The 17,161-nt window shown below is 45.1% G+C and overlaps 2 protein-coding genes across 5 annotated transcripts in view; one reads left to right on the top strand and one right to left on the bottom strand.

Moving 5' to 3' along the window:
• Window positions 1-13,571, top strand: part of MPPE1 (metallophosphoesterase 1) — a 141,391-nt gene extending 127,820 nt beyond the window's left edge. For all 3 annotated transcript variants that reach the window (XM_040433538.1, XM_040433537.1, XM_040433539.1), the window contains exon 10: window positions 10,981-13,571. In XM_040433538.1, the coding sequence (XP_040289472.1) occupies window positions 10,981-11,154 (174 nt within the window). In that variant the 3' untranslated portion in view covers window positions 11,155-13,571. The remainder of the gene's footprint in view (window positions 1-10,980) is intronic.
• Window positions 13,074-17,161, bottom strand: part of GNAL (G protein subunit alpha L) — a 312,386-nt gene continuing 308,298 nt past the window's right edge. For both annotated transcript variants that reach the window (XM_040433535.1, XM_040433536.1), the window contains exon 12: window positions 13,074-15,389. In XM_040433535.1, coding sequence (XP_040289469.1) covers window positions 15,243-15,389 — 147 coding nt within the window. In that variant the 3' untranslated portion in view covers window positions 13,074-15,242. The remainder of the gene's footprint in view (window positions 15,390-17,161) is intronic.

Raw genomic sequence — 17,161 nt, 5'->3', positions numbered from 1 at the left:
ACATACAATGGATAAGCTTTGTTTGCTGAAACATAACATATATGCACATTGTAATGATAAGGCTAGTTGCAGAGTAGTGTCAGAGATCTGCGCACTCGGCCATTGCCGGAGGTTTATAAGGCTCGTCCGGCCCCATTCACTATAATGTGGATGGGCAGAGATCTGGCTGCATTCCAGGAAATATGCTGAGAATCGGCCGGCTCTCCACCGGTCCCCATTATAGTGAATGGAGCCGAACAGAGCCTTACAAACTTCCGGCAATGCCGAAGTGCGCAGAGGTCCGGCAGGATCTCTGATGCTAATGTGCAACTAGCCTAACAGGCGCTCTATTATCTGAAATGAGCAGCTAATCAAATGCTTTCCAATAGGGGAAAATCTACAGATGCGACATTATTAAAGAGTGCATGCCAGTTGATTAGTGGCAGGCCACTGCATAGACTACAGTATTAGTGCATTTTACCTGCAAAGCTGTATATAATTAGGTTTAGGTGGCTGGATTGTGTATTCACACCATTGTATATAACCAGTTCTGTTCACTTCATTCTGCTGAACTTGTTTGCACTTTTGACGAGGTTTCAGTCTTGGTAGTATGTCACGTCTGCATTACATTCTTTTTTTTTTTCTTACTTCTGTAAGGTTTCAGAATCCATATTAAACTTTCCAGAGTTATAGACTGAACATCAGGCTGAGGATGTAAACTATTAGTTGTACAGAATTCATATATTTTTTTTTTAACCATTCGGAGCCTGATGTTTATTTTATTGGTTGCATTTTAAGTTTGCCTAAACAGTTTGAAATCTGATGTGGAACTGCTTCAAAGGAATCTGACACCAGGTTTATGCTGCCTTATCTGAGGGATGTATAAAGTCATGACAGACACCCTGATTATAGCGGAGTATCACTTTCTTGTCAGAATATAGTTCTCATAAAATCAGATTCAGGTGAAGTGTGAGCCTGAAGTCCTGGTATTAATATGTTGCAGTAGGAACAGGCAGCTCATGAATAAAGAGGACTCTGGAACGGAATGTGAACATTATGAGAAGGACTCCAGGCCCATACAGAATTTGGCAGACAAAGCTCCTGCTAAACTGATTTTTATGGAAACTACTGCATATTGACAAGAAGCCCTTTTGCATGGGCCAATGTTCAGAGCAATTATTGGTAGCCAACGTTCGTATGATTGCCCTGTGTACAGTCGTGGCAAAAAGTTTTGAGAATGACACAAATATTAGTTTTCACAAAGTTTGCTGCTAAACTGCTTTTAGATCTTTGTTTCAGTTGTTTCTGTGATGTAGTGAAATATAATTACACGCACTTCATACGTTTCAAAGGCTTTTATCGACAATTACATGACATTTATGCAAAGAGTCAGTATTTGCAGTGTTGGCCCTTCTTTTTCAGGACCTCTGCTATTCGACTGGGCATGCTCTCAATCAACTTCTGGGCCAATTCCTGACTGATAGCAACCCATTCTTTCATAATCACTTCTTGGAGTTTGTCAGAATTAGTGGGTTTTTGTTTGTCCACCCGCCTCTTGAGGATTGACCACAAGTTCTCAATGGGATTAAGATCTGTGGAGTTTCCAGGCCATGGACCCAAAATGTCAACGTTTTGGTCCCCGAGCCACTTAGTTATCACTTTTGCCTTATGGCACGGTGCTCCATCGTGCTGGAAAATGCATTGTTCTTCACCAAACTGTTGTTGGATTGTTGGAAGAAGTTGCTGTTGGAGGGTGTTTTGGTACCATTCTTTATTCATGGCTGTGTTTTTGGGCAAAATTGTGAGTGAGCCCACTCCCTTGGATGAGAAGCAACCCCACACATGAATGGTCTCAGGATGCTTTTGTCACGGAACCATGAACCAGACGTACAACAAGAGATAAGTGAAAATAAGAAGGCTTTATTGAAAATAAAGCTGTAAAGCAAAAGTCCAAACGGATGGTGAAACCGAGCAGAGTCTTTGCGAAGCCAGAGGTCAGGAACCAGAAGGGTAGTCAGACGAAGCCAGGATCAGGAACCAGCAGGGTAGTCAGACGAAGCCAGGATCAGGAACCAGCAGGGTAGTCAGACGAAGCCAGGATCAGGAACCAGCAGGGTAGTCAGACGAAGCCAGGATCAGGAACCAGAAGCAGCAGCAGCAGTCTTAGAAGCATGTGAACACAAGAGGACCAAGCAAGGAACTGAAGCCACAGACCTCCTATATATATGAGCTAGGCATCCAGCTCCTCCCAGGGGAAGGAGGAGCCGCAGGGTGGAAGGCTACAAGAAACCCAGGACCCAAGATGGCCGCCAGCACATGTCAAACGAAGGAGAGCAGCAAGCAGGTAAGACCATGACAGTACCTCCCCCTCAAGGGCCCCTCCTCCGCGGAGCACAAAACGGTTTCTGAGGGAAGCGTGCGTGGAAGGCTCGGAGCAAGGCAGGAGCATGGACATCTGCGGAGGGAACCCAGGAACGCTCCTCTGGACCATAACCACGCCAATGGACCAAAAACTGCAACCGACCGCGGACCAGGCGTGAGTCCAGGATATTGCTCACCTCATATTCCTCACGATTGCCCACTTGGACCGGACGAGGCCGAGGAACCGAGGAAGTGAAACGATTACACACCAGTGGCTTCAACAGGGAGACATGAAACACGTTGGAGATCCGCATGCCAGGAGGAAGCGCAAGGGCATAGGCTACCGGGTTTACCCTGCGAAGCACTCGGAAGGGACCAACAAAGCGAGGCGCCAGCTTGGGAGTGGGCACTCGAAGGTTGAGGTTGCGGGTGGACAACCATACACGGTCTCCGACCTGGTAGGAAGGAGCAGGCGCTCGTCTGCGATCAGCCTGGAATCTCTGGCGCTGCGCAGAGACCTCAAGGGACTTCTGGATCTGTACCCAAGAAGCACGTAGGACGGAAAGGTGATCCTCCACAGCCGGAATATCCTGGGGAGAGAATACCTCCGGTAACACGGCAGGTTGGAACCCATAATTGGCCATGAAGGGAGACGTCCCAGAGGAAGAGTTCACCGCCGTGTTCCTGGCAAACTCAGCCCAAGGCAGGAGGTCAACCCAATTGTCTTGGTGATCGGAGACATAGCAACGAAGGAATTGCTCCAAGGCCTGATTGGATCGTTCTGCGGCCCCATTGGACTGAGGGTGGTAGGCCGAGGAGAAGGAGAGATGAATCCCCAACTGGGAGCAAAAGGCGCGCCAGAACCTGGACACAAACTGACTCCCCCGATCCGACACAATCTCCTTAGGCAAACCGTGCAACCGGAAGACCTCCCTGGCAAAAATCGTGGCCAACTCTTGTGCAGAGGGTAACTTCTTGAGAGGAACACAGTGGCACATTTTGGAAAACCGATCCACAATCATGAGCATGACCGTATGGCCTCGGGATGCAGGGAGGTCCACAATGAAATCCATCCCCAGGTGTGACCATGGGCGCCCCCCGGTGGCTATGGGTTGCAGAAGGCCCAACGGAAGGTGCCGAGGGGACTTACTCTGGGCACAAACGGAGCATGCCGCTACATATGCGGCGATGTCGGAACGTAGGGAAGGCCACCAGAACAGACGTGAAACAGCCCAGGACAGCTGATTCTTTCCAGGATGCCCCGCGGTCTTGGAGTTATGGTAGGTTCGCAACAACCGAGTGCGCAACTCCTCAGGCACAAAACATCTGCCGTTGGGTCTCCCAGAGGGAGCACCAGACTGAGCCGCCAAAATCTGCTCACCCAGGGGAGAGGTCAGGCTGGTGCGAATGGCGGCCAGGATCTGATTCGGAGGTATGACCGAAGTCGGAATCGACTCCTCCCTGGACAGCTCGGAGTACTGCCGTGATAAGGCATCCGCCCTGATGTTCTTGGAACCGGGTAGGTAGGAGACCACGTAATTAAAACGTGACAAGAACAGAGCCCATCTGGCCTGACGTGGTGTCAATCTCTTGGCCTCAGAAAGGTAGGTCAGATTCTTGTGGTCCGTCAGGATGAGAACCGGAACCACCGAACCCTCGAGCAAGTGCCTCCATTCTTTAAGGGCCTGCACGATGGCCAATAACTCCCTGTCACCAATCTGATAGTTGCACTCCGCGGAAGACAGTTTCCGGGAGTAAAACCCACAAGGAAGCAGAGGACCCTCTGGTGTTCTACGCTGAGACAGAAGGGCGCCTACTCCCGTCTCAGACGCGTCCACCTCGAGGACAAAGGGCAACCCAGGGTTGGGATGCGACAGAATCGGAGCCGACACAAAGGCGGACTTTAGGGCCTCAAAAGCTCGGATGGCCTCGAGCGGCCAGACCTGGGAATTACTGCCCTTCCTGGTCAGATCCGTGAGAGGCTTGGCCAGCATGGAAAAGTCCCTGATGAACTTCCGATAATAATTGGCGAAGCCCAAAAAGCGCTGCAGGGAACGAAGACCACTGGGCTGGGGCCACTGTAAGACAGCCGAAACCTTCTCAGGATCCATGGAGAACCCCTCAGCGGAAATGATGTAACCTAAGAAGGTTACCTGGGATCGGTGAAATTCGCATTTCTCAAGCTTACCGAACAGCTTGTTCTCTCGTAACCGTTGCAACACTCGTCTGACATCCAGAATGTGGGCCTCCATGGATTCAGAATATACCAAGATGTCATCCAAATAGACTACCACACACTGCTGCAACAGGTCACGGAAAACATCGTTGATGAATTCCTGAAAGACTGCGGGCGCATTGCACAACCCAAAGGGCATAACCAAGGATTCGTAATGACCGGTCCTGGTGTTAAACGCGGTCTTCCACTCATCGCCCGCCTTGATCCTTACCAGGTTATATGCCGCCCTCAGGTCGAGTTTGGTAAAGACCGTGGCCCCTTTAAGGCGATCGAACAGCTCGGAAATCAAGGGTATCGGGTAAGCGTTCTTGATCGTGATGCGATTGAGACCCCTGTAATCGATGCAAGGCCTCAACTCACCGCCCTTCTTTTTCACAAAGAAAAATCCAGCCCCTGCCGGGGACGAAGATTTGCGAATGTGTCCGCGTGAAAGCGCCTCCCTCACGTACTCCTCCATGGCCTCATTCTCCGCTACCGACAGTGGATAGACTTTGCCACGAGGAGGAACGGCACCAGATTGTAACTCTATGGCACAATCGTATGGGCGGTGCGGAGGTAGGGCAACCGCGCGCACCTTATCGAATACATCCCGGTACTCCTCGTATTCAGGAGGCAACAGAGAGTCCGAGGAAGTACACAGCAACTTGACAGACCCATGGATGCAACTAGCCCCACACTGCGGTGACCACGAGAGGATCTCGACCGATCTCCAATCGAAAGTCGGATTATGCTTCTGGAGCCAGGGGTACCCCAAGACCACCGAGTAGTGTGGAGACGAAATAACCTGGAGGCAGACCGACTCTCTGTGAACGGCACCAATGGCTATCCCCACTGGAAGGGTCTCATGAGTCACGTGTGGCGGCAGAAGGGGTCTGCCGTCTATCGCCTCAAGAGCCAGTGGGGAACCTCGAGCCTGCAGAGGAATGGAATTGGCGGCAGCGAACACACTATCAATGAACAAACCACCAGCACCAGAGTCCACCAACGCCTGGGTCGTCACCGAGCCCCCGACCCAGGAGAGGACAACAGTGATCAGTGGTTTGTCAACACGGGAAACCGGGGACGAGGAGACTCCACCCAAGATCTGCCCCCGACAGGATCTCAGGGTACGAGCGTCTCCCGGACGGTTCGGACATGCCAACCGAAAATGCCCACCGAGACCACAGTACATGCATCGGCCCTCGCCTCTCCGGAGTGCCCTCTCCCCCTCGGACAGGCGAGCAAACCCCAGCTGCATGGGTTCACCCCCAGACAAGTCATCCCCAGGAGGCGTGGGAGGAGAGGGAGGCACGGGTGGGACAGCAAACGTAGGCACCAATCTGTTAGAAGACCTCCGCAGGTTCTCCTTAAAGGAAGGTCTCTCCCTGAGTCTGGTGTCAATCAAAATCAGGAAAGAAATAAGAGACTCGAGCTCAACTGGTAGGTCCTTAGCTGCAACCTCATCCTTCAAGGCATCCGAGAGACCATGAGAGAAAGCAGCGACCAGAGCCTCATTATTCCAGCCCACCTCTGCTGCCAGGGTACGAAACTCAATGGCGTATTCAGCTACGGATCGTGAACCCTGTCTGATGGACATAAGGAGCTTCGCAGCAGAGGCAGCACGAGCCGGCACATCGAATACCTTCCGAAGAGAAGCAACAAAACCGGAAAACTCGGCAACCACCGGATTGTTGTTCTCCCATAAAGGGCTGGCCCAGGCCAAGGCCTTGTCCGAGAGCAGCGAGATCAAGAAGCCCACCTTTGATCTCTCAGTAGGAAAGGCATGTGGCAGCAACTCGAAATAAATGCCCACCTGGTTAAGGAAACCTCGGCACTGAGTTGGCTCTCCCCCAAAGCGCTGTGGAAGAGGGGCAGAACCGGTCATACCCCGAAACACCGCAGGCGCAACAACAGGTGTCGGGGTAGACTCTGGCGCAACAACCGGAGCGGCAGTAGGAGCGAGCCCAGGAGCGACAACCGACCCATCGGCAACGGGAGCGAAATGAGCCGTGCGTTCAAGCAGGGTTTGCAACGCCACAGCGAACCGACCCAACAGGTGATCCTGCTGATCAAGTCTGGCAACCAGCGTGGGTAGCGAGGATGGCCCTGTACCGTCAGAATTCATGGCTTGGTCCTAATGTCACGGAACCATGAACCAGACGTACAACAAGAGATAAGTGAAAATAAGAAGGCTTTATTGAAAATAAAGCTGTAAAGCAAAAGTCCAAACGGATGGTGAAACCGAGCAGAGTCTTTGCGAAGCCAGAGGTCAGGAACCAGAAGGGTAGTCAGACGAAGCCAGGATCAGGAACCAGCAGGGTAGTCAGACGAAGCCAGGATCAGGAACCAGCAGGGTAGTCAGACGAAGCCAGGATCAGGAACCAGCAGGGTAGTCAGACGAAGCCAGGATCAGGAACCAGAAGCAGCAGCAGCAGTCTTAGAAGCATGTGAACACAAGAGGACCAAGCAAGGAACTGAAGCCACAGACCTCCTATATATATGAGCTAGGCATCCAGCTCCTCCCAGGGGAAGGAGGAGCCGCAGGGTGGAAGGCTACAAGAAACCCAGGACCCAAGATGGCCGCCAGCACATGTCAAACGAAGGAGAGCAGCAAGCAGGTAAGACCATGACAGCTTTACTGTTGGCATGACACAGGACTGATGGTAGCGCTTACCTTTTCTTCTCTGGACAAGCCTTTTTCCAGATGTCCCAATCGGAAAGAGGCTTCATCGGAGAATATGACTTTGACCCAGTCCTCAGCAGTCCATTCACCATACTTTCTGCAGAAGATCAATCTGTCCCTGATGTTTTTTATGGAGAGAAGTGGCTTCTTTGCTGCCCTTCTTGACACCAGGCCATCTTCCAAAAGTCTTCGCCTTAATGTGCGTGCAGATGCGCTCACACCTGCCTGCTGCAATTCCTGAGCAAGCTCTGCACTGCTGGCACTCCGATCCCGCAGCTGAATCCTCTTTAGGAGACGATCCTGGCGCTTGCTGGACTTTCTTGAATGCCCTGAAGCCTTCTTAACAAGAATTGAACCCCTTTCCTTGAAGTTCTTGATGATCCTATAAATTGTTGATTGATGTGCAATCTTAGTAGCCACAATATCCTTGCCTGTGAAGCCATTTTTATGCAACGCAATGATGGCTGCACGTGTTTCTTTGCAGGTCACCATGGTTAACAATGGAAGAACAATGATTTCAAGCATCACCCTCCTTTTAACATGTCAAGTCTACCATTTTAACCCAATCAGCCTGACATAATGATCTCCAGCCTTGTGCTCGTCAACATTCTCACTTGAGTTAACAAGACGATTACTGAAATGATCTCAGCAGGTCCTTTAATGACAGCAATGAAATGCAGTGGAAAGTTTTTTTGGGGATTAAGTTCATTTTCATGGCAAAGGAGGACTATGCAATTCATCTGATCACTCTTTATAACAGTCTGGAGTATATGCAAATTTCTATTATAAAAACTTAAATATTGGAAATTGGAAAAGTTGCTGCTTATCTAATTCTCAAAACTTTTGGCCACGACTGTATGTGCCACCAATCACCTGATAAACAAGTGAACGATTATTCATTGGGTGTGTTCATCTATCCTGTTGCATTACTTTGGAGGCAATTTTTTATGATTGCATTTTACTCATTTTTGGCTAAAAATCATATTTTCAATTAGCCTTTATTAAAAATATTGAGCTGTTCTGTCACAAAGGGTTAACAATTTTTCTAGCTGTGTGACTGGTACTTTCACTTTGTGCTGGTCATCTAATAACCCTTATTTCTAAACTACTAAGGCTGGTTTCACATGGGCGTAGCGGAAAAAGATGCGAGAACATGCGTGATTTTTCCGCGCGAGTGCTAAACATTGTAATGCGTTTTGCACGCGCTTGAGAAAAATCGGCATGTTTGGTACCCAAACCCGAACTTCTTCACAGAAGTTAGTTTTTGGGATAGGTGTTGTGTAGACTTATTTTCCCTTATAACATGGTTATAAGGGAAAATAATAGCATTCTTAATACAGAATGCTTAGTACAATAGGGCTGGAGGGGTTAAAAATAAATAAATAATTGAACTCACCTTAAGGGTCCATTCACACATCCGTGTGTGTTTTGCAGATCCGCAAAACACGGACAGCGGCAATGTGCGTTCCGCATTTTGCGGACGGCACATTGCCGGCACTAAGAGAATATTTTTGTCCGCTATTGCGGACAAGAATAGGACATGCTCTATTTATTTTTTTTAGGATCGGAATTGCGGACCACGCCTGGGGCCCCATAGAAATGTATGGGTCCCCAATCCCGTTCCGCAAAATGCGGAATGGAATTGCGGATGTGTGAATGGAGCCCGGCTTCTCTTCTGTCTTCTTCTTTGAGGAATAGGACCTTTGATGATGTCACTGCGCTCATCACCATGAACTAGATGGGCCAAATGGTTCTTATCTGCCGACACATTATATGTTTCTATGGTGATGGATCATGTAATGCACCATGTGATGAGCGCAGTGATGTCATCAAAGGTCCTTTTCCTGTGCACAGCAAAGATGAAGACAGAAGAGAAGCCGGGCTGCGCGAGTAAGTGGATTAAGGTAAGTTAAATTAACCCCTCCAGCCCTATTGTACTATACATTCTGTATTAAGAATGCTATTATTTTCCCTTATAACCATAAGGGAAAATAATAATGATTGGGTCTCCATCCCGATCGTCTCCTAGCAACCGTGCGTGAAAATTGCACCGCATCCGCACTTGCTTGCGATTTTACGCAGCCCCATTCACTTATATGGGGCCTGCATTGCGTGGAAAACGCACAATATAGAGCATGCTGCGATTTTCACGCAACGCACAAGTGATGCGTGAAAATCACCGCTCATCTGCACAACCCTATTGAAATGCATGGGTCCGGATTCAGTGCGGGTGCAATGCGTTCACCTCACGCATTGCACCCCCGCGGAAATTTCGCCCGTGTGAAAGGGGCCTAAGAGGTCATAAACACTTATTCAAGCCACATTCTTAGGCCTCATGCACATGGCCGTTGTTTAGGTCCGCATCCGAGCCGCCGTTTTGGCGGCTCGGATACGGACCCATTCACTTCAATCGGGCCGCAAAAGATGCGGACAGCACTCCGTGTGCTGTCCACATCAGTTGCTCCGTTGCGTGGCTACGCAAAAAAAAAAAAAAAGAACGTCCTATTCTTGTCCGTTTTGCTGACAAGAATAGGCATTTCTACAATGGACCGCCCGTTCCGTAAATTGCGGACCGCAAAAAACGGAACGGTCGTGTGCATGAGGCCTTATGAGTAAGATAAGGATTGAGATTTAATGAGTATGTTTATAATGTCAGAGAACAGAGATAAGGAGTCAGTCTAATCCCCAGATGACGGAAAAGACACAAAATGCACAGGCAGCTAGTAGAGCACGTCAGCTCTGTACACAAAAAAAGGATTCCATATTGTTAATAAAGACCAATAAAAAAAAATATGATTTTTAGCTCAAAATAAGTACAATGCACTAATTAAAAATGCCCCCAAAGGTGTACATAGCCTGTAAATCATTGTTTGCTGCCAGTACATTGTCCTGTGTAATCTGTGTGCCAGCGAGCAATGGGGATAAATAATTGCTCATTCTCATACAGAAAGGATGTTTGCTGCATGTAAATGCAGTTCTCCCCTCCACTTAAAGGCTCGTTCACATGAACATGTGAAGCCCGTGCCTGTGCTGTGGACCGCAAATTGCGGTCCACAATGCACGGGCACCTTCTTTGGGGCAGCCGCATGGGGATCGCAGACCCATTCACTTGAATGGGTCCGCGATCCCTCAGTTTCGCAAAAAGATAGAGCATGTTCTGTAGTGCTTTCAATCCGCATCTCCAGATTTGCGGACCCATTGAAATGAATGGGTCCGCATCAGTGATGCGGTATGACAACGGAACAGTGCCCGTGTATTGCGGATCCGCAATACGGGAACGGGACACCAACGTTCGTGTGAACGAGCCCTAACTATGGGCAAATACTGGGAAAGAATGGTTTGTTTCCAATAACTGGCTATTCAGTTGGCCCATGTAAAAAGTTCTTAAAGTCAGTGTGAGATGGCCATGTGTGGTCCAGGAAAAACAGTCTGTGTCACATCACTAGATGATATGAGTACAGTAGAGTAGAACCACAGTCAGGCAGGAACCGACTCCAACATAAATCACTATGATACTGCGAGTTTGGGTCAAATGAGCTGTGGCCAGTCCAAGAGATGCAGCTGACACATGGACTGTTTTTCCCAGACGGCACACAGCCAACACCAACAATCAGGTCTCTGTCATTACTTTATGTTGCCCTCAGGTAGGGCCTCATATACCCATTTAAAAGATCCCCTTTGAACCTATTTTCTTCAGGCACTTTATAGATAATTAATTATGTTTCTTTTTAATTTTTCCCAGGGACTGATAACAGCTGAAGACTTCTCCCTTGAAAAATGCTTTCTTCCTACAGAGAACACGGTCATCTACATCTACTGTGTAGCGGGAGTGCTGCTCTGTTTCTGTGCAGCAATTTATTTGTTGCCCCTGAACGTTTTTAAATCGTTTTATACCACAAAACAAAAGCCAATATAATGGAGCAGCCTGAGTTCATCATGTGCCCGCTCAAGTCCTTTTCTCTACAATAGACCAGTAATTTTACAAATATATATTTATTAAATTATGTACCTGTACAATATGTGACTGTTACCTATAAATTAAGAAAAAGAGAATCCTTCATTGATGTAATAGCCATATCACCTGCAGCACAGCCGGTATCTGCCAAGTGTAGTTGGACTTTCAGATCATCGGATGGACACCATTTCCTTCTTCATTGCTGAAGCCAGATCTATGTTCACTGTCAGAGGTCCATTTTGGTCAAATAAATGTGGTTGTTGATATTTGTGCATGTTCAATTTAGTTAAAACTTCCGCCTGAAACACCAGGCAACTTCACAAAAAATAAATAAAAAATCCTCCTAAAATGTTACTTGTGTTGGTAATAAGCAGTCCTAACTTTGTAGTGTTTGGGGGGAACATATTGATTTAGGGATCTAAATTATTATGATCACGCTCACAAACATGATCCATTGGGTGTAAATTATAAAAGTGATCTGTCAAAGAGATCATGAGACCAGAAGCCTCCTCTCAACGATTATCGCTCTCTTGGATGCTATGTGATCTTGATTATTTTCGAGCAAACTTTCTTTAATGTCCACTGCCTGTAAAATACCATGTGACACCTCCCGATACATAAGCGAATAAGAAGATGGCAACTGGAGGACTGATGTTAATCAACAAATCTGAAGTGATGTAGCCTAGAAAGACTTTTAACTGCTGTTATTGGAACAGTAACTTTAGACAAGGTACATGTTATCTGACAAAGATAATCTAGACTCACATACAGAAAACACCTAGGTATAAAATATAAAGCAGTGTAGTAGTTACTAAAAAGGACATGCCTTATTGCTACAGCATTTCTTGCTATATATATATATATATATATATATATATATATTTATATATAACTGTACCACAACTTTTTTTTTTGAGAACATTTGCATAAATTATTCAAGTTTGAGAAATATATTCACACATATCAATTCTATAATATTTAAAATAAACCAGCTTTCTAATGTGTCTCTTTATTAAAAGAGAAATTAAAATGTCATCTTGTAATTTATCAGGCTAGACAAAGATTTCATTCTTTTTGTTTCCCCTCCTTGTTGTCATCATCATGTTTACTGCCTGGCACACAATGACCGCCGCTGCTGTTGTGATAAAGGTAGGAAAGCTTTATCCAGTGCAGCCATTGTATCTCCTCCTTGAAACATTCACAGTATCCTTGTGGCAATTGTGTGAATGATAGAATTATGTTGCAAAAAAAATAAAAAAAATAAAAAATGATCAAAAGGTTTTCTAAAAGAAATCTTTAAAGTTTTAAACAAATCCTTGGTTCCCACTGAAACACAGCTAGGCTGCAATTATGAACAGAGAAATGGAATTCCAATATTCTTTTTTTTTTTTTTTTTTTTTTTAAAGCTGAGACTCTCCACTTCCTCCAGCGCCTGCACATAAAAACAGAAGGGAAAAAAGGCGAGTTTGCTGCAACAACTGGTCATTGTAGGACCTTATTTGTAAAGGTAAGTGGTTAATTTGCATAATTTATATATATATTTTTTTTTAGTTTTCTTTTTTTTTTTGTACTAAAGAGCATTTCCTTCTTTTTATATAAACCAGAAAAAAAAACTAAATTCTACAGATAGTTCCTACCCGCAGTCACAGCTGCAGGCAAGTTTTGACATCAAGCTGTACAGCGCAATCAAAAACATACTTACATCTTAGCTCATTTTACAGGTACAGCCATAATCAAGGCACAAAGATCTTCTACAAGTATTATTTTTTTCAATAAAGTTGTACAAAATAATATTACATTTTACATCTGTACATTATAATAAACCAGCAGTTAAACAAAATCAAAAAAAAAAAAAAAAAAAAATCTATATAGAGGACTAAAGCCCAGCAATGATCTAAGGCTAAAAAGATCATCTGTGGACAGAACGTATAATATCAGTGAAGGTGGTAATTTTTTTTTTTTTATTCTTTTTTTTGTATATCTATATTTTTTTCTTCTCTGCCTTGACGTGAGAGGCTGAAAGCAGCTGCAGTTTGAATGCCTGAGGTGTGCAGAAACACTTAGCCACAATACACCATAAAAAATAAAAGGTAAAAAATTGCTTGACTTTGCCTCTTCATTACCTAGTCTATGTACTGTCCCAGAAACATTCTTTTAACTCCTCAGTGTCACAAAAAGGCCTGCAGCCCACTGCTCTGCAATGTCCTAGAAGCCCCCTTCATCTGAAGGCGCAATGAGCAGAGGTCACTTTATCAGTTGACCTGCAACTCAACAAATGCTAAAACTTGTGACATTAATAAATATTTCTGGTGCTGCTACATTGTGTGTGTAGTTCCTCAACATTTTTTTAGTTTTTTTTTGTTTTTGTTTTTTTTACCTGATACAAAGTGCATTATTTCATTTCCTCCATCAAGTACTCTTCAGTGTCATGTTAAAGAAAAATAGCTATAATAAAATAATAAAGTAAACCCACACAGGGATAAGTCTGAGCATAGTGCCATCTAAAAGATGGGTACAATTTGCAAGGGCCAGTGCCCATAAGAAGTTGAAAAAACAAACAAAATGCGAAAAGAACAGAGGTAGCCTAAGGCTTAGTGGAATGGTATTAAACCTTTCTTGTTCAGAGAGCTATTCAAAGCAAAGCTACTGTCCCTTCTCTGTAGAAGAGGTCAGACTCTTCGTCAGCATTATATTGACATCCGTGCTTCTCATCCTTACCCCAGAGGGGAGACTTCATCTTTCGCTGCCTCTAAAATATGTAGATCCTTATATAATTTATTTTTTCTCTCTCTCTATATATATATATATATATATCTATATATATTTTTTATATCAATGATTAATAACATGAACTTTAGAAAGGTGCAGTCTGTGATATAAATTATAAAGAAAAGAATGTAAAAAAACAAAACCGTTTGATATTGCCTCTCAGGACATCTCATCCGGAGATCACCTCTGCTTTTTCAATCTGGGGTACTCCACAGACCGCTATGTAACAAGTTTCTAAATAATAGGGAGTGTGTACAGGTGTTGCTTATTCCTTCTCGTTGGAAAATAAAATAAATGTCTTCATGTCAAATCCATCCTTCAAACTGGCCTGCAAACTTTTTGCAGACTTAGATCGCAACACAATCTGGTGGAGATTGCTCAAGAACATGGGCAGCTCCATCTTTGCTGTACGGCACAAAAGTTACAGGAACCACATTCCTTTCCACATTGTATGCACGTTGAAAGCGTTTCCATTTTGTGAAGTGAACTGACAAGACAGTCAGCCCATTCGTTCACTAGAAACATCAAAGACAAATGAAGCGTGACGTGCACCGTTCTGCAGTGATGTCACCAGATCCTAGTGAATCATAGCATAAATATATTAGCTCAGTCCACAAAACATGTGGACTATGTATCTTATAGGCACATTTTAAAAGATACCAATATCCCCCTAGGAATTTAGGGTGCTCTTGCAGTATTCAGTATAACTGCACCCTGGATTTAATAATGTGGTCACTTTATGAACATTAGTCCCTTTTAGCAGGAGGGGATATGAGTAGCAACTGCCCATTGCATGCTCAGCCTAGCAGGAAGAAGCGTGCAGGAATTCTTTAGCTGGCAAAGTTGCAGAACTGGAAGTGGTGGGGCACACTACATATGTGACGTTAGAACCGGGGGACTACTTTATGATCCCGCCTTTTACAACAGTAGCTGCGAAGTGCTAGATTTACTAAGGATACATGAGTTGCAAAAGCTTAAATCTATGCTCTGATAAAAGGCCAATAGGTTTCCTAGTTACGGGAGTGAGCAGCACTGGTTTAGTGGAATGATTAAAAAAAAACTAAAGTGTGAAACAAAACAAGGACAGAGAACACCCTCTTTCATAAAACAGAAAGGTGGGGAAAACAATCCTCGCTGAACAAAAATACTAAAATAAAAGGGTAAAAAGCCTAGAAAAAGTGCGCTGTGGGGATGTTCCACCCTGTGTGGAGCAGTACAGAGGAAAGAGACAGAAAAAAGTAGCAAAGTATTTAAAACCACAGGCTCCACGGTGAGAACGATTACAAGAGTTCATATTGGCGGAGGTGCATTCTCTGGATGATATCTCGACAGTCATTGAAAACTCTGCGAATATTCTCCGTGTCTACGGCACAGGTAAAATGAGGGTAGCAGTAATGTCTTCCATCGCCACTTGCCGTGCTTATCCTCTGCAAAAATAAAATTAAAATGCCTCTTTTTACATACACAGGACAAATTATTTTGCATTTTCAAGAACAAATGTGCATGAAAACAAGTTCTGATAAAGCTCTGCAGGATAAAATAAACCCCTAGGTTTCTCTATATATCCTCAGTCATTTGATCACCAGCAATACTGCATTTTTGCAGGGCATTTCATGCTAGAATCAGTTGCTCATATCGGTCTATGGAAGGGTCGACCTTCTTCTATTGTGTACAATCTGTAAGGTACAAGAACAGGATCTCTCCACTCACTGGGCAGCCCCAGCACAATACAGAACCTGCATGTCCTGTAAAAGGTACTTTACTGTGTTGCATGCAGAGGACTATGTAATATAACTAACTGAGGGAGAAGTAAAAGAATATCATGTACAGTGCTTGATACAGAGCAGACAGATAAATGAGTGTGGGCATAGGCACAGATTGTGGGGGTCTAATTGACTTAGGGCTCTTTTACACAAGTGAGTTTTTTGTCTGAATGCAATGCATGAAGTGAACACATAGCATCTGGACTGAATCCTGACCCATTCACTTCACTGGGTCTGTGTATATTTATACGTTTTTCACATATCTTCTGTGCGTTCAGGAAAAATCACAGCATGTTCTATATCAGGGATCAGCAACCAGTTGTGGTGAAACTACTACTCCCAGCATGCACACTTGCTCGGCTGTTCTCAGAACTCCCATAGAAGTGACTGGAGCATGCTGGGAGTTGTAGTTTCACAACAGTTGGGGTGCCAGAGGTTGCTGACCCCTGTTCTATATTGTGCATTTTTCACACAGCTCTGGCTCCATAGACGTGAATGGGGCTTTGTGAAAAACAGAAGGCATCCGGCTGCAATGTGTTTTTCACTGATGGTTGTTAGGAGATTTAGACTGTTATTCTTCAGTTTTTCTTCACACGCGTGAAAAACGCATGAAATCCAGATGGAAAAAATGTACACACTGAATGCAGTCTCAGAAAAAAAATAATTATGATTGAACTTGCGTGCAAAACCTTCAGTTTTTTTCCCTGAAAAGATCCTGACAAAATCAGTATCCCTTAGGCCCCTTTCACAAGGGCGTTGCGGATTGGGGCCGGATGCGTTCAGGGAAAATGGTGTGATTTTGACATTAAAACAAGTCAGTTTTCACTGCGATTGCGTTTTTTCCGCACGGGTGCAAAACATTGTAATGCGTTTTCCACGCGCGTGAGAAAAATCGGCATGTTTGGTTCCCATACCGGAACTTCTTCACAGAAGTTCGGGCTTGGGATCGGTGTTGTGTAGATTTTATTATTTTCCCTTATAACATGGTTATAAGGGAACTCACCTTAATCCACTTGATCGCGCAGCCCGGCTTCTCTTCTGTCTTCTGCTTTGAGGAATAGGACCTTTGATGACGTCACTGCGCTCATCACATGATCTTTTTACCATGGTGACGGACCATGTGATGAGCGCAGTGACGTCATCAAAGGTCCTTTTCCTGTGCACAGCAAAGAAGAAGACAGAAGAGATGCCGGTTGTGCGATCAAGTGGATTAAGGTGAGTTATATTATTATTATTATTTTTAACCCCTTCAGCCCTATTGTAGTATGCATTCTGTATTAAGAATGCTATTATTTTCCCTTATAAACATGTTATAAGGGAAAATAATAATGATCGGGTCCCCATCCCGATCGTCTCCTAGCAACTGTGCGTGAAAATCGCACCGCATCCGCACTTGCTTGCGATTTTCACGCAGCCCAATTCACTTCTATATTCTG

This window comes from Bufo bufo, chromosome 5, assembly GCF_905171765.1.
Source record: "Bufo bufo chromosome 5, aBufBuf1.1, whole genome shotgun sequence".
Classification (NCBI taxonomy): Eukaryota; Metazoa; Chordata; class Amphibia; order Anura; family Bufonidae; genus Bufo; species Bufo bufo.
Note: the sequence above shows the minus strand (reverse complement) of the source record. Positions and strands in the feature narration are given on the sequence as shown.